Here is a 22,231-nt window from a genome sequence, read left to right as displayed (position 1 = left end):
TTAGGTTTCAATGCCAAATTATTTCCAATTTTCTATAGTCCACAAAATGCACCCTCTCCCCTTGCCCGGTACTGTTGTTACGTGAGTGCCAGAGGCCCCCGCGGATCACCCGCCGTCCGTGCTCTACGTGGGGAACCGGGGTCCGGAACCGCACCCCGCTGCTTTCCGCTGTCCTTGTTCTCAGCAATTCCCGCCGGCAGCCGCGCCCCGCGCCGAGGTGACCCAAGGCCGCCCAAGCCGCGGCCCGCGTCCACCCCAGAGCGGAGTTCCCGCACCCTAAAACCCCGCACCCTAAAAACTGCTCCCTGCCGCACAGACCCGAGTCCAAGCCCGCGGCGGGGGCGCGGTGCCTCCGGCCCGCACTCCGGGCCCGGGCCGGGCCGCGGGCCTCGCAGTGCGGGGGGGTGGGGGGGGCTCGCCCGGCATGGAGGGGTCGGGCGGGGACGGGGTCCCGGGGTACCGCTGTGCTCCGCGGGCGCACACCGAGCCCCGGGCAGCGCGGCGCGGCCGAGCAGCGGCGGAGGCGGCGGCAGGAGGAGCCGCGGGACCGAGCGCCGCCGCGCCGCCCCCGCCACGCCGCCCCGACCGCCGCCTCGCCCGCCCCGCACAGGCCCCCGGCCCGCTCGGCCGCACCGGCCCCCGCGGGCGGGCGGGCGAGCGGCCCGAGGCAGCGGTGGCGGCGCGCTCCCTTCCGCCTGCTCCTGGGCTCTCTCGGGCAGTGACGTGACGTGCTGACGGCGGGCCCGGCCCGGGGAGCTTGGCCGCTTCCACTCAGCTCCGAGCTCGGCCCCTCCCTCCCCTCCCGCCCGCCCGCCCGCCCCGCCGCAGCCGCCGCCGCCGCCGCCGCGCTCGGCCCAGTCGCGCTGAGAGAGGCCGCGTCGAGCGAGCGCCGCCGCCCGCCACCCGCACGGTAAGAGCCGCGGGCCGGGCCCTGCCGCCCGCCCGGCCCGGGCCTCCCCCTGCCCGCACAGGCCGCGGCGCAGGCCGCGAGGAGGCCGCAGCTAGGCCGCGACAGGGCTCCGCCACAGGAGCGGGCCGCGGGCTCTGCGCCGGCAGGTCCCGTACGCCCGGCGCGGCCCGGGGCGGCGGGGGAGGTGGCGTGAGGAACGCGGAGCGGAGGTGGGTGGCTGCGGGCCCGGGGGGAGGCGAGTGGGGCCGGTGAGGGGCCGCGGGCCCGGCCGGGGGGGGCTCGGAGGTGTCTGGAGGAGGAGACAAAATGGCGGCGCGCGGGGGGGGCGGAGGGCGCCGGCGCCATCTTGAATTAATCGCTCGCACAGCCGGGGCCCCGCGCGGGCCGGGCCGGGCTGGGCCGGGCGGGGCGGGGGAGCCTCGGGGCTTCGGCAGGGACCGCCCGCAGCCTCCACACCCTCCCCGCCTCCCGCTGCCACACTAAGAGGCGCAGCGGAGCGAGGCGCGTTCCGGCCCGCGGTGGCTCCCTGCGCGACCGCGCCGGGACTGCCGGCCGGGTCCTCTCCTGCCCCGCCATCTCCTTCCTCTCCTCCGGCCGGGGATTCGGGCGCCGCGGGCTCGGCAGCGCCGGGAGCTCTCCCGCAGCCGCCTTCGCCCACTCGCCCTGTAAGCAGCCCCCTAATCCCCTTGGGGCCCCCTTGGTGCTGGTTCAAAGGTGCGCCTGGGATCGGTCATTTTCCCAATTTAGGTTTCGTTAAGAATTAGCTTATTTCCTTTGGAATTACTGTCGTCTGGCGCACAACATCCCAGTAAAATCTGGAGAAAACCCTTTTCTTTAAGCGGTTTCTGCAAATACCCCACCAGTGAACTACAACAAAGAGGGAAATGACTTGAGGGGGTTTTTTTGTAGAACTGGAATGAAAGCGGCAGCACTGATTCTCCTGCCAAAAGTGACGGAGATGCGTCAAGAAATTAGCAGCTGAATGATCACGTTGTTACATTTGTAACATCGTTTTTATTCTTCTGTTTCTGCACCTAGTAATAACGGGGGTTATTTTCAAGGCCGGAATTAAATCCTACAGGAGTGTAATTTTATTCTATTTTTTTTTGCCTTTCGTGTGCGTGCGACTGAAAGCAGCGTGTGTGTGTGTGTGCCTTGCGTTCCCCACAAGTGGGTCACGTCAGGCGAGTTGTGACACTGCAGCAGTGGCGTGGACTGAGCCCAGAGCTGCCTCAGGAGCACCGCGAAGCCTCGGTGGCTCGGGGCTCTGACCCAATTGGGACACGCCAGGCGTGCCGCAATTTTTAATGGGATGTAGCAAGGCACGACGGGAACATGGTTGTGGCTGTACACTAAGTCATCCCAGCGTGGGTAGGGGCCAGATTTGCACATGGGGAATTTTGCCGTTTTACGCCTTGATTTGTAAGAGTTTCAATGTCTGAATACTTGCTTTATGGCCTTATTGCAAATTCCGAGTAGGCAAATGACTATGCCTATATATTTCTTTTTCACAGGGATGGATTTTCTGAGGTTTCCCCTTTTCTCTCCTTTTCCTTTTTCCCCATTTTCCTTTCTTTTTTTTTTTTTTTTAATTTATTTTTTGGTGAGAGCAGAGAAACCATTTCTGTGGAATATTAAGGAACTTTTTTTAAGGAACTCTATTTTTAAAGTGTTTCTTTTTATTTCATCTTGATTGCCTTGCTAGGTCTGTTGAGTCAAGGACCTGTAATGTGGCAGGACTAGTGTACTGTCTGCATTGTTTCTCTTGACTGATTGTTCGCATGATCATTTTCATTTTGGAAGGTTATTGCTAATATAGTAATTCCATTTCTTCCATTAATATGTAATTTTCCATCTGTCCTTCCACTTGAAAATGTTACCTTGAGTAAGCTGGCATGGACCCAAGCCAAGTAAAAGGTTGGAGATGTTTAGTTCTATTCAGAAGTTATAAAACCTGATTCTGGGTGCCTCAGGTTTTTTTGTCACAGTGGTAGGAGTGTTACTAGAAATCCTGAGATATGAACAAAGAGCCAGAAGAGAAGGACTAAGTGTAGGGACATGGCTGGGAACCTGCTTTTCTTTCAGACTTTGGATTCCCAAGCTGGAACTGAATAATTGATTCTGTTGGCTTTGATGCCAGGTCCTGTGGTGTCAGCTAGAATGTTTTGGAAGGATGAGAGGAGTTTCTGTCCTTCTTGAAATCTTGCAGGATAGTGAACAGCTGGAATTGCTTCCTAGCCTTTATGGTACCACAGAGCTTGGGGTGCTTGCCAAGGAATTGAAGATGTTCTCTGTGGTGCTTGCAAGAAGCAGCTCTGGTATATCTTGTGTCACGGAGCTGCCGCTACAGGTAGAGAACCCTGTGGTGTTCCTTCCTTTGTGTGGCTGTGTCTTGTGCCCCTGTGCTCACCCTCTGCTCAGAAGAGCAAGCAGGAAGAAACAGTGTTTTCTCATCTCCTTGTTAGAATGCTCAAACCCTGAAGTGATTTTGGAAATATTTTTGTATTTTTTGCCGCAGCCATAGATAAATTACTTTATGCTGTTTTAGACTGCAGGTTCTGATTTGGACACTTTTATTATTTCAGATAGTTCCATTAATTCCTGTTTAAAGTGCCTGCATCCTCTTTTGGATGCAGGCACTTTTCTTGCTGCAGATTTCTGTGGATGTGGGGCCTGTGCCCTTGTGGAGCACTTTTAAACTCTTTATGATCCTGCACAGGGGTAAGAATTGGTGTGCACTGATGTGTTGCCTTGGTCTGTATGCTAAAGCACATTATAAGAAACATTGTTTAATGAGAGGTTCACTGACTGAAAGCATTGAGGTTTCTTTCTACTCTGGAACAAGCACCAAAGCAAATGTTGGATGCCTTTTTAAGACACAGACTTGAAAGCCCATGTGTGCAGGAAGTGTCTTTGGTTTGTTGGAGCCTGCACCTTTGTTTTGAGCACATTTTGACAGTGTAGGTGAGAAGATCTGATCAATGAAGAGGCCAGAGTTATGCAGTGTGCAGGTGGAAGGTGTGCTGGGCTATCACTGCTGTGAAACTGCACCTCCTAAACACCACAGGGACATTTTGGGTTTAGCATCTGTTCCCTGGAATCCAGGTAACAGCAAGAATAACAGGGAAGAGATGGTGTCAGCAGGCACTTACAGGAAGCTGGAAAGTAGTGATGGAGACCTCTGCATCTCATGAGTGAAGAGGATAGACAAAAGGACAGTGAAAGAGTGCCTCACTTAGTGAAATGGGGAATTTAGGGAGTGGATAGGATAGAGAAAGTACAGGCATGAATCATAAGAAGTGGGAATTTGTGGTGGAGTGATGGTCAGGTGGGTGGTGAAAGCAGGAAGCAGGGAAAAGCAAATGCCAGTTCTTCCAGTAGCTGGTGGTGAACTGATACTTCAGGCTGGTCAGGTCACAGCAGATTGCAGGCTGATGTGTATGATAATACAGCCCTCAAAAGCACAGGCACAAAGGGCATCTGAACTTTTCCCAGAGAGCTGGACAGAGAGTTCCATCTTCTTATGGGTGTGTTGTCTGAGGAGAGAAGCAGTTGTATTTCTGCCAACCTTTAGTACCCCTTCACCTACCAAAAACCCCACTCCTAATTGCTGATACAATCTTTGCTACAAATTGATGAGTAGCTGAGGTTTGTGTGAATGATGGGAGTGTATCATAGTTAGAAGCTGGAGGGATGAAATGAGCAGGTGAGGTAATGAACATAATATTGATGTAGACATACAAAAAACTGGAAAAGAAGCAACAGAAGACAAGAAATGAAACAGTGAAGATAACACAGAAAATACGACAAGATGAATAGGAAGGACATTGGTAGTGGACTGGTTGAATATATGGAAGGAAAGCATTTTGGGTATGAATAATTCTTGCTAGAATTACTGTATGGTATTTTGTTACTCTGCTCTTGTTTCTGTGGCATGGCAGAAGTTGATTGCCATCAGTCTAGCTATTTCTTGCATCTGAGGCTGAGAAAAACTTTTCTTCTATTCTTGGTTCTGAAAAAAAGCTTTGGGTGAAGGGCTGTTTCTCTTAGTAGTGGGCTCTTCTGGTGTAAGTGCTTGACAGTAAGAATAATTGGGAGGTGATTTATGTCCAGCTGGATACCACAATGACTTGTTAGCACAGCTGTCTTTAAAATACAGATGCCTTCCAGCTGAGCATCACACAAATATTGTGGACACAACACCTTGGACAATTATTAGTGTTCCACTATTTTTCTTCCAGTTCAATGTCTGGCTATATTTCTCCCTCAATTTCTATAAAAGACAAGGCCTGAGTGACTGCACTGGAGGCTGGACAACACCCCAAGGGAGAGTTCCAGAGGTGAAGAGTTGAGAAATTTTGAGCTAAAAAGTGAGGCAGGTTTAGAAAATGCTTGTTCTACATTATGGGTTTAGATTTGTGTTTTGGACTAGTTAATTTTTACTTTTGTAAAGCAGTTTCCCTGATAAAGACTTAATGAATGTAAATGTTAGTTGATGTAATTTGGAAAGGTTATGATTCTTATGGAAACCTTGGGTAGAATCTTGATGTTTTGTCTGTCTTTTGTGAAAGTATCATGGAAATGGGGAGCTTTCTTCCTGTGACTGTGAGAAATGTTTGGAGGAAGAAAAATAACATCTTCCACTTCTACAGTAATACAAGCAGAAACATGAAGCAACATTCTGTTGCCTCTTGCTCATTCTGCATGTAGGAAAGTAGTTGGACTTAAGTGCAAGGGAGTAGTACAAGTTTATGTTAGATTGCATTTTACCTAACTAGGTTTGCCTGATCCTGACTGTAATGCACATATGTAAGCAGCAAAATTCAGATTGCAGTTTCACATTTTTGCAAGTATTTTAACTTGGTGGTCTTTTTTGGTTCTTTCATTAAAAAGATCAAAATTCTAAGACATTATGCATTGAAATGTTGACGTGCTGTTCAAAAATTTTGGTAGAACATGACATTTGGTGATTTTTGAGAACTAACTTGTGATACTTATGGTACTTTGTCTTAGGGCAAGAGTTTGGAAAATATTTACATATCTAGGTTTGCAAACATTTGATGTTATGCTTTGGAAGCAGTTTACATTGATGATTAGAGTTCCTGAAGTGACATAAGAGTGAACTCTTCCTGACTGTCCAAGAATGAACATGAGGACATCAGAACTGGTGTGCATTTCAGATAACGAGCTCTCTTATGTTTAACTTATCATATTGAGCCTTAATAATTTGACAATTCTATATTCCTCCCCATCAAATATGGACTTGTGATCCTTGAGTAGGAATATGCCTAGGCTTTGTCTTAATTTTTTTTTTTTTTTTTAAGATGATAAGGAAATCTTATTTTCACATTCGTTTATGAGCTGCTTCTGTGTTTGTGAAGCCTTAGGGTTTTGAGAAATGGACCCAGAGTGTTGGACCTTGCACTCTAGTACAGACAGTGGATGTTTGGTCATCCAGAGTAGTATTGCTGGAATCCCAGACTGAGGGAACCCTGATTGAAATCTGATTAATCTTATAGTCATGAGGTGCTGTGTGTTAACTTCCATTCACCTAAAATTTCAGCTTTTCTGTGCATAGACAGAGACAACTTTCTTCACTTAATACAAGTGAAATAACCTTTCTTCTTTATCTTCTACAGACACTGTGACTGATGAGAGTTAAAGGCCATGGATGAAGATGGGCTTGAATTGCAGCCACATGAGCCAAATGCATTTTTTGATCCAACAGGTCTGTAAGGAGATAATATGTAGATAAGTGTTCACATTAGATGCAATTGACTATTGTTTATTCTGCCTTTGCTTAGAAGTGCTGTGCTGCATCAATGCTTTTGTCTAGAGTAGTTGCTTTTGAGTTTGGGTTGTTTTTATTACTCAGAGCAATATGAATGAGCTACTGTTCTTTCAGTCAAGTAGTAGTTGTTTGGGTATTGGGGGAGAGTCTAAAAATTGCAAATCTTTTCTGAGAGAGAAAATCTTGTTCATCTTAGTTATGTTGGCATCTACTGAGGGCTTGCTTTATCTACCTATCTTAATGGTTGACATGCTGTTATGTCAGTTCTACTAAAGTGCAGCATAGTCTAAAAGTTCAAGTGAAACAGAAGTAATTTCAATTATTAACCACCTCATGTGAGACAGTTTTACAATTTAAATGCTATTTTAATTGTGTTTTTCAGGAGCTGATGCAACACATATGGATGGAGATCAGATTGTTGTGGAAGTACAGGAAACAGTATTTGTTTCAGATGTAGTCGACTCAGATATAACTGTGCATAATTTTGTTCCTGATGATCCAGACTCAGTAGTAATCCAGGATGTCATTGAGGATGTTGTTATCGAGGATGTTCAGTGCCCAGATATCATGGACGAGCCAGATGTGTCTGAAACAGTCATTATTCCTGAACAAGTGCTGGACACAGACGTAGCCGAAGAGGTTTCTTTGGCTCATTGCACTGTCCCGGATGATGTTTTGGCTTCTGACATAACAGCAGAGACAATGTCCATACCAGAACATGTACTGACAACTGAGTCAATGCATGTACCTGAAGTTGGACACGTAGAACATGTAGTTCACGATAACATTGAAGAAGCAGATATTGTCACTGATACTCTGGGAACAGATGTTGTTTCTGAGGAAGTCTTGGTGGCAGACTGTGCATCAGAGGCAGTGATCGATGCCAATGGAATCCCTGTGGAACATCAAGATGAGAAGGGCAACTGTGATGATTACCTTATGATTTCCTGTAAGTGTTTGGGTAAAGCCATCAAACTTCTTATGATACGGGCTTGAAATATACGAGGGAGGGATTAAGACAATACCCAAAGCAGAGTTTCTGTATTTTTTATTGAAATGCAGATCTCACAAATGTACTCACAAAGAGGGATTTTTAGGAGCTTGTACCAGCTAAATGTTGTGGTGAAGCTAATGGAGAGAAATACAGGCAAATGCACGTCTGATTATAAGTTATTTCTGTAGCAATTTATGGTGTATGAACAAGAGTAAGAATTCCAGTAAACCAAATGCTTAATAAGAACTGAAAGAAAATTAATGTGACAATGTTTAAAAATGCTTTTATGTGCAGGTTACTAAAATGACTACCAACACATTAAAGAAACAAAAATATTTCATGGAAAAGAAAGAGTAAAAAACCATGGTTTCTGAAAATCCAATCCTTGTCTTGTTTTTTTGCTAAGCCCCCACCTCTTGCACTCCATTTATTGTTGGATATAGACAGCAATACGGTTTTCTTTGCTGTTAGGATGTGTTTTCTTCTCTTGATTAAGCAAAGGACAGAGGTATGCAGCTAACAAAAAGAGTAGCGATTGCTGCTCATAACTGAGAAGTGATTAATCTCCCTTAGGAACAGTGGCACAATCCATTTGAATCATATTTCAAAAGGCTTAAATAGAGGGTGGAGAAAAATAGAGCATATCATCAATCCTTTTTCTACTGAGGATATCAATTTGTGTGAACTAGAGTTTAAGTATGTTACATATTATAATGATTACTCAGTGCAGCACCTAGGAACATCACAGTGTCATGCTGAACATTTATTTATTGTAGAAATAGAAAAGCCTTGTTAGGCTGTTTTGTTTAATTGCTATTTCAGGCACTTCAGTTTTGTGTGGTGTTAAATAATTCCATTGATGAGGTGTACTTCGTGCTGTGCTTCAGTTATCTTTTTTCTCTTTTTTTTTTTTTTTTTTTTTTTTCATTTTTCCCCCTTCTTTACTTTTGGACACATTTTTGAAATGTATAATAACCTGTTTTAATTTTATATTCTGTACTTACAAATTTTAATGTTGCTTCTCCTTACCTAGGATCACTGCATTTCTTAATTTATCATCTCTTGAGTTCCTTGAGTAACCTTGTTGCAGCCATGTTTTGAGTTTATATGAGGTACAGTTAATTCTCTATTATCTGGGAAAACAATGAAATGGGATAATGCAAAATATGGATCACACAAAATATTGTAAATTAAACTGCAGGATTGTACTGAGGTGAAATAGGTCAGGGGAGCTGTTCTGAAATTGTATTGATCCAAACTGGTAAATGCACTCTTGTCTGTCTAGTTTGGTACAGATAAAACTTTCTGATTCTGGACCCAAGTTAGATTAGATGAAAGCAGCTTAAATGCTTCTGAACCTGCCGCATAGTTAGACAGCAAACTGGATAATCTGTCCATGGATAATTGAGGCCTGATTCTGGTGGTGATCCTTCCCTCTTCCATATCCCTGACTGTAGCTCTTCAAGGCACTGTTGCTCCTGTCTCTGCTAACCCCTCCTGTGCAGGTTTTCCTCCTGCAGTAGTGCAGGGCCTCAGGGGCTGCTGCCATGGAGCACCTTGCAAACCATGCCTTTTTAAGTGCACAGAGAGGGGTGGGTGGATGTGTGTCCTGTTCATCACTGGCAGTGACTGAACAAAGACAGAATGTCTTGGTAGAGGCCATTTTGGATGATCCCTATCTAGCTGGGAAGGCTTCTTAGATTTATCAGTCAGTTGTCAACAGGTGGTGACTGGCAGGAAGCACAGAAATATCGTTGTTCGCTTGTGCTGGGATAGTCTCCATTTTCAGTCACATATTTCTGCAGTTTCGTACTTTATTTATTATTAAATTTCTCTTGCAATGTACTTTGTTTAGGTTCAGACCCTTAAGTAATCCAGCATTTAAAATAATCATTATGCTACAAAATATGCGTTCTATTTGTGTTTAATGTTCTACAGTTAATTTTAAAGGGAAGTCCCTACTACCACCTACTGTGTTTAAAGCCTGCATAACAAGTTCTTCTGGTTGTGAAGGCAGAGCCTGGTGCTTTTCCATCAAATAGAGATTGTCTTGCTAAACAGTCTTTGTTGTATGAAAAATATGATTTGAATTAATTTTTCATTATTTTTTTTGTTTGCATCAGCAGTGTATATGTGTTCATTGATCTGATGCCTGTCTCAGTTTTTCAGTTGAACTTAGTTTTCAAAAGGTAATAACATTGAGCCGATCCAGTTTTGGGTTTTTCATCCCAACTTGTAAATTTGTGTTTGATTCTGGCAAACCTCCCTGAACTGCAGGGGCAGATGTTGGAATGTAATCTTGTCTGCCATTACTGTAGCCAAATGTTGCTGCTTCCTAGATCTGGGAGCTAGACTGTGTTCTTCAGAATGCCTTTGCCTGTCTTCTTTTAGATAGGCACTTGAAAAACAGGGGATGACGCTTCGTGTTCTTTCTGTTGTAGGTTTCTCCATCTGTTTTCTCCACTGAAAGCTATTAGCAAAATCTTTTTGCTTTTTCCTATGGCTCTCTTTAAGCATTTCCATCTTTGTTCCTAATAAGCTGAGTATACATATGTTTTCTTAAGATAATTTTCTTGGTTTTTTCTGAAAATATGCAATTTGGAATGATTAATCTGTGTGTACATTTTTTTTAATGCTGTATTTCAACCTTCTTTCTTGGTCTCAGGCTGATTTGTCTTTTCAAAGAGAACAGTTCCTGTGGGTTTCATTCTGTGACTTTGCTTCAATGAACTCAGTATTTTTAATATTTCTTTTCCCAGTTAGATTTATTTTAGCTTTGGCATTAATATGCTTTTTCTATATTCATTTTCAAGGTAATGTTTCTTGGCACAGCTTTATATCACTAGTTACTTTTTGATGTACTTAATTTCTTTTCTTGGATACTTTGTCTTTGCCCTCAAGATCCATTTTTGTTCCATGGTAGATTTGAGGCACTTGCAGAAGAGCAGAATCACATATTAATTCAACTAAGAATACAAACCTACCAGTTAGTGGCTTGAAAAAGATGAAAGGAGGTTTGATTTTTATTTTTTAAATTTTTTTCCTTTTTTTTTTCCCTTTCCCTTTTGTATGTTCCATAACAAGCCAGTTCATGAGTTAGGTCTGAAAAGTACAAATTGTTCTGTGACCCACACTGGTACTAATTATTTGGTAGCTTGGAAAACCATTTCTCCATAAGTGAAACAGTGGAGGTGAGATTAGCTGGTGTTTGTCAAAACAAAAAAAACTATCATGCTTTTACTAACCAAGGAAAGCAGAGCCTAGCATAAGATGGAAATTGAAGGGGGTTTTGCCTGATTTCATTCTATTTGGCAAAGGTAGGCACATCCTCTGATGTGAACTGATTCTATGAGATGCAAAGTTGTATCCTGATACACTCTTATTGCAGTAAAAATAGAGAGGCAAAGAAGTTTGACAAGAGTCTGGAAAGAGTGAAGGGCAGCCTCACGAGGCTTAAACTACAGCTTTAAGAATTTAAATATTTGCAAATATGGGAACTGTTATATCCATCCATTCCTCCATCCCCTTGCTTTTCTCCAAGTTAGACATGTCTCTGTTTTTTTTTAATCTGAATTAACACTTTTCATTGCAGGAGTCTGAACCCAGGGTAATTCACACAGAGAGAAAGGTTTCACCTAAGCCTATGAAAATCAATCTTTTTTCATCCTTGTTGGGTGCTTAAGTTGAAAGCAATGGATCTGATGAACCAAACCATAGCGTTCATGCTTTTCCTTAGGGCCTTCCAGTAGACTTCGAGTCAAGAAAGCAAAATGCTTTCAATTGCTTTTTTAGCATAAATACCTCTCTCTTTTTCCCTGGAGGTTGCTAAAGATGCAGGAAATCACATTTTTCTTTCTTAGAGGTAGAACTTACTGTCATGCCTCTGTCTGACCACTGGAGTGGCATCAACAGTTGTTGCAGCTCTGGCTGTTCAGGAGGTTACCCTGAGAGGTGATGGAAGTAAGAGTCACCTTGGGCTGAGTGATGTCTCAGAGCTTAGTTTGGTTTGTGTGCTAGGGGCAGAGGACAAGAAGGACAAGTGTTAGATCCCAGTTGGGAGCTCAGGAATTGCACCTCTACTAGATTACTGCCCTGGAGGGACCTTTAGATGCATAGGATATTCTCACGTGTAAAGGCAAAGGATTAAAATGCAAATAGAGCAGATTTCTCTTCTCTCACGAGTTAGGAAACCTGCTTTGCCATTCAAGAAATAAGTATGGTAAAAATAGCTTCTTTTGTGGACTAGGTCTGCTGTTGAGTGAAGTAGATGTTTCTGTCACAACTGATCAAAGCCAGGGGAAAACAGAATGCTTTTAATCTGTTTTAGAGAGAATAGTTAGTAATGGCCTTTTTCATTAAGATTTCCTAAATAGGGTTGTTTCTTTTGTAAGCAGACAAGTGTCCCATGATACACAAGAGAACCATTTGGGAACTGAAGGCTGACAAAAAAGATGATTCTTGTCTAATTGCTCCATTGACACATTTTTAAGATCTGTTTAACTGGTGTAGATAGACTTTTCCTTACGTTGTTTTGGTGTGTTTTTTTAGCAATAAGCAGTGGGTACTTGAAAAAGATGGAAGGTGTCTCTGTGCTTAAGTGAATTTTATTTTTTACAGTCTTTTAATTTTCCTCATTTATCCCACATAGAGGTGAAATGGTAGGAAAGAATAAGTTTAAAAAGCTACGGAATCCATTAAAAATAAAGGCAGTTATATTTGCATTTTTAAATTACAAATAAACCACTGTAAGGGTACAAAGTCTTCATCTGCCTATCCCTCAAATATTGATATAAAAAACTAAAAGCAGCTTCTTGGGGAAAGTGTATGTATCATGGTTGAACAAGAGATGTTCTATTGAAGCAAATCAGGATCTTGGCCTGGCATCCTTCTGTGTGGGGAAACTGGCCTCAACAAGGTTTTAAATGTGGAGTTTATTATCCATGCATAGGAGCTTGTTTCTGTCACAAAAATGCCATTGGACATGCTTTAATAGAAGGGTAGAAATACTGGAGATAATTGTTCTTTGTTTGTTACTAGTTTATGACATTATTTATAAAATTAAGTTTAGTGTTTTCTAGGAAATTAATGCTGTCATTGTGATAGATCACATAGAATCTTTTGTTGTCTGTATCTTTTATTTCTTTAATTTATTCTTTATTTCTTGTTCCTTTTTTTACCTGTTGGTCTCTTTTCGTTGATTTCCTTTTAAGTGCTAACTAGACAGGTTTTAAATATGCTGCGGCTTCCATACTGTGTGACACCTTTCTCATCTGTTTGTGCTTTTAATAACAATTCTAGCATTATCTTTATGTGGAAGCAATTATTGCAACATTGGAGAAGCACATACTTGTTTCTTGCAGCTCATCGTATGCAAAGAGCAGGCTGCTTTAATCAGTGAAGCCTGTGAAGAATTTTGGCAAACTAACCATAAACCACATTCTTGCAATTCATGTAAAATACTGTGTCTAGTAATTTTTCTGGTTTCTGGTGTGTTTTGTTTTCGTTTTTTTTTTTAACTCTTGAGATTTGGTCTGTATCCACTTGTTTACTGAATGAAAGCTAGTATGGGGGGAAAAAATCAGACATTTAAAGTTTTTACTTTACTTTGTCCAGTTCATATCTGATAAAATAGAGGCAAAAGGTATGACACCACTGGAGTAATGCTAGCCTGAACTTTAAGTACTTTCTTTTGTTTGGTTGGTTGGGGTTTTTTTTGTTTTTTTCTTTTGTTAATGTCCAAGAAGAACAATATGAAAGAATATCAGCCATGGATGGTTATTTGTGGGACCCCTCGATGAGCTATGGATTCAAATGAAAAATTAATATCATCAGAGTTCCAACTTGAAACTGATCAGTCAAGTATTTCTGAATATTGTTTTCTCTGATTGTAAAACACATACATGGAGAATGCAGAAACTTTGGGCAAATGTTTAACAGAAAGAAAATTTCATAAAATGCTGCCAGTGAATCAGTATAAATAAATGCTTGTGTAGCCATAGGACAAATTACCTTGGAAATGGTACTTTCTGTAATAGATACCCATTCTCTTTCACCTTGTTTGTCTCTTCCTTTTATTTTTATCTTTTTTCCTATCTATTTCTTTCCATCCTATTTTTCATCTTTTATCCATTTATTGCTATACTGCAAATATTACTGCTTTTCAAGCCCATGAAGGACTTCAGTTTTTAAAGTACTACCACCTGTTAAGAGTGAATGTTTTTCCTTTTGGATGAGAAAAGTTGACTTCATACCTCCTACTCATCAATTTCCTTACAATTTAATGAATCTGTTAAAAAGTATTTGAACCAGTTGTTATATTTTTAAAACATTGCTGAATATAAAGGGAATTCAGGGATAAGCAAACTCTAAATTGCATAACTATTTTTTTATTATGTTGGATAAAGTAATACTTAGAATCTTGGAGAACTTATTTCGAAGCATGAATAGAGCATGTTTTTAAGACTCAGAAGTCATCTGCTGTGTGAAAGTTATCAATGGATACTTCCATGTTTAAATGGAAGAAAGAAACTCCTGTTTGGTTAAAAGAAATAGGCCCGTTTCACATCATGCATATAGGTTTGTTTTCTCTCTGATTGATTCAACCATGATTTTTCTTCCTTGTGGGTATGTTCCAGCCATCAGTTGATCTTGGTGGCAGACTTCCCTTTTGGCTTCAGAGGTGTAAAATCAGTCTACACTGATTTGAAAGCCTTCCAAGTACATGTGCCTGACACTGGAAACAGCCAAGTTAAGGGAGAACTGCTACATAAATGCAGTGTAGGAACAAAAGCAAATTTTCTTTTTTGTCAGAGTTCCAATGACATTTCGTATGTCATGGTTACGACAAAGTCACAAAAGTCTGTTGGTAACTGAATATACACACTGTGGAGCTACATTGTTAATATGATTCAAAAGAACAGCTTAAGCTTTTTACTTTTATATACTCTGGGGTTCAGCTACATGATGTTATGTTGTCTCATGACACAAAGTAATTTTTTAAACATCCTACTGCTTGAAACAGTCTGTACAGTGGCCACTGATCATGATCATGGCATTCGAGTATTTAGTGGTTTTTTGCTGTTCTTTTGGTAAGGAGAGAGACAAACTTGTTAGTGCTTTATAATTTAATGTTATTAATATTTTTGTGAGTAATGCTGCTTGATTGAGAAATTGTACTTAAATACAGTTGTGTTTGATACGTGAGACAGAACATGTGATAGTTTGTCTAATTCAAAGGCTAATTTATTGACTTAATAGCAGAAAAATAATAGTAATAATATGTTGAGCTTTTTTTTGAAGTATGTATTAAAATAAGTTTAAGAATGCAGTTACTGAGTAGTAAAGCTATGATTTATTTACGAGGGTAGTTCAATGAGTGCTAGTAAAGCACTAAGCATACTTGGTGAAGTATTTGGTATATGCTAGGCATGGTAGTTAAAAATTCTTCAGCATTTATAGGACAGTTCTTAGACTTCTTAGTATAAATTCCGTGTCTTTCTGTCATGAACTGAAGTCATGTGTGACTCTTAGGGAGTGACAGTAAAGTCACAAATTACAAATGTATTCTGTCACGTTAAGAATTCTTAAATAATCTCAACACTGAAGAAACATCCAGGGCTTCTGAAATTGGAAGATTCTCCAAAGGTCTTGAGACACTGGATTTGATTTTTGTGAATGCATTCTTACTATTTTTTTCTTGAAAACCTGTTCTTAGTAAAGTAAGATGTGGGGGAGGTGCCTGTGTACAGTATGCCTCAAAAATCCAAGTGTGTTCCTCGTAAAGCTGGCTGTCAGCCATGTGTATGTGGGATTCTGGGCAAGTTTTGGCAGTTCAGGCTGGAGCGTGGTGTGGGTGCCCTTCTGGAGGTGGTAGAGGAAAGTTTGGAAGTGCAGTTTGGGGCAGCAGCAGGAATGCAGAGCAAGGCTCTGTCAGGAAGGGCACCAGGGACAGGTTCCCAGCACTGCAGTGGCAGGGGAGCACTGGGCTGCTGTGCTCCATCCCCCAGCTGTGGATGGCAGGAGGAAAGTGAAAGAGTTATTTCCCGGAGTTGCTGTTCAGGTTTCCTCTCCTGGCAGCTGGAAAATCATCACTACCAGCACTTTGCAGGGAACCAGGTCTGACAGCCAGCAGTAGTACCACTTGTATCAGACAGGGTTGAGCAACAGATAATGCTTTTGAAAAGAACAATTACTAGCTTATTAGTTGTGAAGGAGAAAGCAATTAAAACTGAGAATAAGTGAAATTATGCCACAGAGTGAAGTACTGATGTGTACTTTCTTCCTACCATCATCTTGCTGCAGATCACAGTTTCCTTATTAGGGTTGCCTGGTGAGGTGTTCATGCTTCTAGTTTCTGTCACTGCAGCATTCTTGCACTTCCACCTTAACTAGAAGATAACAGCTTGAATTTATTTTTGTGTTGTCATTGTTTTCAAGGATATGAAAAAAATATTAAAGGGTAGGTTCTTTATCAAACTTTTTTAATTTTAAACTGCTTCCAAATTTGAGTCATAAATTAATAAAGTCTTTCATATATGTCTGTCTGCATATGACTGGGTAATTGTAATAACTTGTTTTTGTAGTGGATGATGCTGGTAAGATAGAACACGAAGGTTCTGCTGAAATTACCATGGAAGCAGAGTCAGAAAGTGGCTCTTGTAAAGTGGATGGCATTTGTCCAGAAGTCATCAAGGTCTATATATTCAAAGCAGATCCTGGAGAAGACGATTTAGGTAAAATACACTTGTTTGAGACTGCTCCAACCTGTCACTTGAAATTTTGCATGAGGCTGTGGTTTCTCTCAAGTGGTCTGTAAAGACCTGTGAGTCTGATACTAAAGAATTGACAAACTTGCAGTTTTTTGTGGTTTAGTGTAGATTTTGGTCACGTGTATGTAAAATATTTTGCTCTGGTCTTCCTAATTAGGGGGAACAGTAGACATTGTGGAGAGCGAGCCAGAGAATGACCACGCAGTTGGATTGCTCGATCAAAATAGCAGTATTCGTATTCCAAGGGAGAAAATGGTTTACATGACTGTAAATGATTCTCAGCATGAAGACGAAGACTTAAGTAAGTAGGTGGCTTTCCTTTGGGAACAGGGATTTTCACTTTCAGCAGTGCAGCATTCCTATTTTTTTTTTTTTAAACTTCTTTTTCTCTTAGATGTTGCAGAAATAGCTGATGAGGTTTATATGGAAGTGATTGTAGGAGAGGAGGATGCCGCAGCCGCCCATGAACAGCAAATCGATGACACCGAAATTAAAACTTTCATGCCCATAGCTTGGGCAGCAGCTTATGGTAAGCAATATTCAGAATAATTATTCTTGGTAACACTGCAGCAAAGTGCCAGGGATTGGTTTTTGGAGGGTTGTCTAGACTATTAGTGCTTTTGTGTTTGTTTATAGAGTTTTAGCTTAACAATGGTTTCTTAGCATAATGAGCCTTAAAAAGAAAGGAAGAGGGAAGTTGTAAGGCAGGCTTCTTGCTCTTATTTAAGAGACATTTTCTTTCATACTTTCATGATGCGAAAGGGAAAATACATGAGCTTCCAGCTAAAAAATTGAATCTCAAGTATATCTCAGAGTTTTAGGATACAGTGAGAGCTGGCTTGGGAGTAGAACTGAATATTTTTATTAGGGAGAGGGGCAAAAAAAGAAGGCAAATGGGTATAGGTAAGATTCAGTATAGCAGTGAAAAGCAGCACTGAGCTCTAGCTCGATTTAAATGCTTTCTAGAAAGATCATATAAATACATGATTTCATTATAAAAATTATTGATTAATCAGTAATTAATTGATTAATGAAAAGAAGTTGGAGGGAGATTTTAAATACGTAGCAGAACCTTGAGAGTATTTCCAGCATGCAGAAACATTTTTCTTGATCATTGGGATGTGAACACCAACTGGTGCACAAACTGATTTCCCAAACTTTTGTAGGCTTAAGACCAGAATTTCATCTGAAAAAAATGTTTCTTTGTTGCCCCTTTCTCCTTCTAAACAAATCAAAGGAAATAGTGGAGTAGAGGACAAAACTTAGATGTTTGCATGATATGAATTGTGGTGATGATGCCAGCAGACAATTGTGCTGGGAATACAGTGGGGGCTGGAATCTTGGACATAAGCCAGGAAGGGCAAGTTTTCACCAAGCAGTGTGTTTAAAAGTTACTTAAGAGATGGCTGGTAGTGCACCCAAAGCCTTATCTTAGGCCATATACTGGTAAGCCCAGTTTGAGTGAGAAGGAAATGACCTATGCCAGTCTGGGTGGGCATTGAAACTGAAATCAAGTGAACTTGAAACAAGTTGAATACTAAACATTCAGTGATTTTGATGGAGGGGGAGAAAATTGAGAAGAATGTATTAAAAACAGTGAGATGGAATTGAAAGGAGAATTTAAGAATGTGGAAAACTGTGGAGTGGTTTAATTGTCAGCAGTAAGCAACCTAGCATGCAGAGTGAGAGATGGTGGGGACAGGGAGAAATTAAGCATGAAGGCCTGAAAATGGCAGAGGAACACTTGAGGAAGCATATAGATGAGAATCTTCAGGCTCTGCACATGTGCCTGGCTCAGAGTCTCCTTACATTAATAACGAATATTAATTCTCAGCGCTTAACTAAAGGAACAGCTACCGAGCATCTTGCACTTTCTTCCACTTGAGTCTTCCTGTCTTATTTGTGTGCTTTGTTTTCACTAGGAAATGTTGGCTTTTATTGATTCAAGTAAATACTTGACCACAAAATTTATTACTAAAAGTTCACTTATGCTCTTAAAGCACCAATGTTAAATTGATTGCCAATAAATACCTTCTTGAATGTATTTGTAATTTTCATGTTTGCTTTACATACAGTGATACCATTTGTGTATTAAACACAAAGCTCTGTGAGGCAAAGACTCTTTCCTTCTTTCTGTTACACAACACTGAACATGCTCTTTGTTCCCAGTATAAAGAATTTGTAAGTGCTAAAGCATCAGGTGTATAAATAGTAAGTAGTGTACTTTGTTTGCCGCCTTATGGGCTGTTTAGAAGGATTCTTTGATTGCAGCTCCAGTTCAGAAACTTGGTGTGTGACAAACTTGAGTCAGATGAATTCAGACATGCAAAAGTGAATGAGAGCTCACACACAAATGTATTTCAGGACTGAGACAAAAATCAGGCACAGTAAATACTGTTACTTGGTATTATTTACTAATGTTAAACATTTTGGGTATAATTAGCAACCAAAGAGATTCAAAAAATGCTGCATTTGAAGGAGAATTCTCTGTGTAATGAAAAGCGATTAATTCCTGTACGTTATGTACTCCTGTAAAGTTAGGTTAACAAAGCTAATGCTCATAATACCAAGTTCTATTATTCATAATTCCTAAGTTAATGGTGAGACATTTTGCAGCTTATGCTGTACATGATTACATTTTGATTAAATGTCCAGATAATAGTTTATCATTTCTGTTGCTACCATTGTAGAATTTGTGCTCAAATTACCTGCAGTTTTGGTAGGTAACTTTTTAACTTACCTTGGTAGGTAATAATAACGATGGCATCGAAAGTCGGAATGGGACTGCAAGTGCTCTTTTGCACATAGATGAGTCATCTGGACTTGGGAGACTGGCCAAGCAAAAACCAAAGAAGAAGAGGAGACCTGAGTCCAGACAGTATCAGACAGGTGAGTATGTGGTGCCAGGCTCTCATTCATACAGGCACTTGCCCATAAACAGATGCATTTGGAGTGTCTTGTAAAAAGAGGGATTTGGGAAATTATTTGTTTGACAACACTTCTTCTTTATAAATGACTGCATATTTTATTTTAAAAATATTAAATACATGGGTGATTTGGATTGTGACAGATGATTTAAAGGAAGCCATCTCTGACATAGGTAAAAGTATCATAGTAAAAGGTTAAAAGGTTATATACTTAACTTGCCACACCTGTTCTAATGTTTAACTTTTTAAAAGGTGATGTTAGATAAATGGTGTTCTGTAATATTACCTTTAAAAAACCCTTTTTGTCTTTATTGGAAATATATAAAACAAAGCATTTCATTATATCAGCTCAGTAGCTACTGGAAAGTGAACATTCTATATTAATGTTCAGTATTGTAATTTCTATACCGTTTCCTGTTTTAATGGTGAAATAAAATTGGCTTGATGTTTGTGCCTATCTTTTTACTTTCACCTATAAGAACAGAAGTGTTCTATGGCATAATTTGGTTTCTGCTGTTACTGTGTTACGGTCAGAATATTTATTTGGTTTGATAAAGTTGAAAAAAAACTTTTTTCTTCAATAGCCTTGCCTTAAATAGTACTAAAAGTTCCTTTCCAAATTGTGACTTAACTGTAGGAGTTCTGTTTTGTTTAGCTTGAGTTAGTAAACTGTGCAAATTGAAGTTGGCCTTTTCTATTTCCAGCTAGTCAGTTCTCCTTATAAAATGTTTTTGGACTAGACAGCTTTTTTAACATGCCTAGGCAAATATAGGGTAAAAAAATCGGGGTGATAGATGATTGCAAATTATTTCCAAAGCTTTGAGGTTTCTGTATGTGAAACATGTTCCTATTTATTCCTGCTTGGTAGCTCTTCAGATTGTAGCTGTGACAGATGGTGTAAGAAGGAGGTGTTAGTTTGGGGACATCTGAATTGTAGTCAGTGGTAGGTGATTAAATTGCCAGATTAAACTTTATCTACAGATTTGTAGAGTCAAGAGAAGGTTGTGTGCTTTGCTTACTAGATGATACTCAGTTTAACAAGTTGGCTGCTGTTCTTTGTATCAGCCATTGGTTCCTGCATGTATTTAATGTGTCAACTCAGTCAGAATTCTTCAAAATAAAATTATTTGAGGTGAAGAACATCTTTGGTTGTTTCCATCAAAAAACAGTGTTTCCTTTCTCTTAGTAATAAAAATGAGTGAAAGTAGTAATTCCCTCAGTTTCTTCTGCCTAACTAACTAACAAGCTTGTTTATTGTATGGTAAAATGTGTGTATCCCATCTTTCTCAACAATCCATCTTCTTGTTAACATCTGACATTTATTGAACTGTAGTATTGTTGTATAATATTGATAAAGGGTTTTTTGGTTGTTTTTCAGCAATAATCATTGGCCCCGATGGTCATCCATTGACAGTCTACCCCTGCATGATTTGTGGAAAGAAATTTAAGTCCAGAGGTTTCTTGAAAAGGCACATGAAAAACCACCCAGAGCACCTTCTTACTAAGAAGAAATACAGATGCACAGACTGTGATTACACTACGAATAAAAAAATAAGTTTACATAACCACTTGGAGAGTCATAAGCTGACCAACAAAACAGAAAAGCTTATTGAATGCGACGAGTGTGGGAAAACCTTCTCTCATGCAGGAACTTTATTTACTCACAAGATGGTGCACAGGGACAAAGGAGTTAATAAAATGCACAAGTGCAAATTCTGCGATTATGAGACAGCGGAACAAGGGTTACTGAGTCACCACCTTTTGGCTGTCCACAGCAAGAACTTTCCTCACATTTGCGTGGAGTGTGGCAAAGGGTTTCGCCATCCGTCGGAGCTCAAGAAGCACATGCGGATCCACACTGGTGAGAAGCCCTACCAGTGCCAATATTGTGAATACCGATCTGCCGACTCTTCCAACTTGAAAACCCACGTAAAGACTAAACACAGTAAGGAAACGCCGTTGAAGTGTGATATTTGTTTCCAGACTTTTTCAGATACCAAAGAGCTACAGCAGCATACACTTATGCATCAAGAAAGTAAAACACATCAGTGTTTGCATTGTGACCATAAGAGCTCAAACTCGAGTGATCTGAAACGACACATTATTTCAGTCCACACAAAAGACTATCCTCATAAGTGTGATATGTGTGATAAAGGCTTTCACAGGCCTTCGGAACTGAAAAAACACGTGGCGGCTCACAAAGGTAAAAAATTGCACCAATGCAGACATTGTGACTTTAAAATTGCAGATCCGTTCATTCTGAGCCGCCACATACTCTCAGTTCACACAAAGGATCTTCCATTCAGGTGCAAGAGATGTAGAAAGGGCTTTAGGCAACAAAACGAGCTGAAAAAACACATGAAAACACACAGTGGCAGGAAAGTTTATCAGTGCGAGTACTGTGAGTATAGCACTACAGACGCCTCAGGCTTCAAACGGCACGTGATTTCCATTCACACAAAAGACTACCCTCACCGGTGTGAGTATTGCAAGAAAGGTTTCCGAAGGCCTTCAGAGAAGAACCAGCACATTATGCGACATCATAAAGATGTTGGGCTGCCTTAAAGTCTCTTTCACAGACTTATGGCTGGAATTAGAAAGGAAATTTGCCTTTCAGGCAGTTAGCTTATTTTAAAGCCAATCACCTGCGATCACACACACACAAAAAAAAAAAAAACGAAAAAAATACTGTGCATTTGATTTGTTGCTGTATAAAAATAGGATTATTGCTTGTAGTTGACTTTTATACCTTTTGTTCAATAGCGTGTTCGGAATTCTATTCAGTTTGTTTAATAAATGAAGAAAAGATGGCAACAATAAAGTTGCATTTAATAAAGTAAA

At 40.9% G+C, this 22,231-nt stretch overlaps 1 protein-coding gene across 9 annotated transcripts; it reads left to right on the top strand.

Annotated features, from left to right (window-relative positions):
• Positions 1-90: 90 nt before the first annotated feature.
• Positions 91-22,231, top strand: ZFX (zinc finger protein X-linked). Of its 9 annotated transcripts, none has more exons than XM_086879869.1 (8): positions 91-217; positions 6,550-6,638; positions 7,084-7,650; positions 16,278-16,427; positions 16,621-16,764; positions 16,858-16,992; positions 19,212-19,352; positions 20,769-22,231. In XM_086879869.1, exons 2-8 carry the CDS (start codon positions 6,578-6,580, stop codon positions 21,953-21,955), a joined length of 2,385 nt encoding a protein of 794 aa, XP_086735995.1. In that variant the 5' UTR covers positions 91-217; positions 6,550-6,577; the 3' UTR covers positions 21,956-22,231. The 9 variants fall into 9 exon arrangements, with proteins under 9 accessions (XP_086735995.1, XP_086735993.1, XP_086735997.1 ...); XM_086879867.1 differs by lacking the exon at positions 91-217 and adding an exon at positions 600-910; XM_086879868.1 differs by lacking the exon at positions 91-217 and adding an exon at positions 937-1,119.

Source organism: Cyanistes caeruleus, chromosome 3 (assembly GCF_971803275.1).
Source record: "Cyanistes caeruleus chromosome 3, bCyaCae1.hap1.1, whole genome shotgun sequence".
NCBI classification, from domain to species: domain Eukaryota; kingdom Metazoa; phylum Chordata; class Aves; order Passeriformes; family Paridae; genus Cyanistes; species Cyanistes caeruleus.
This window is presented reverse-complemented; position numbering and strand designations above follow the sequence as displayed.

Coding starts and splice junctions, on each gene's coding strand:
- ZFX (XM_086879869.1), top strand. CDS start 6,578: ATGGATGAAGATGGGCTTGAATTGCAGCCACATGAGCCAAATGCATTT. Junction 6,639..7,083: donor TGCATTTTTTGATCCAACAG/GTCTGTAAGGAG, acceptor TGTGTTTTTCAG/GAGCTGATGCAACACATATG. Junction 16,993..19,211: donor AGCTTGGGCAGCAGCTTATG/GTAAGCAATATT, acceptor TTACCTTGGTAG/GTAATAATAACGATGGCATC.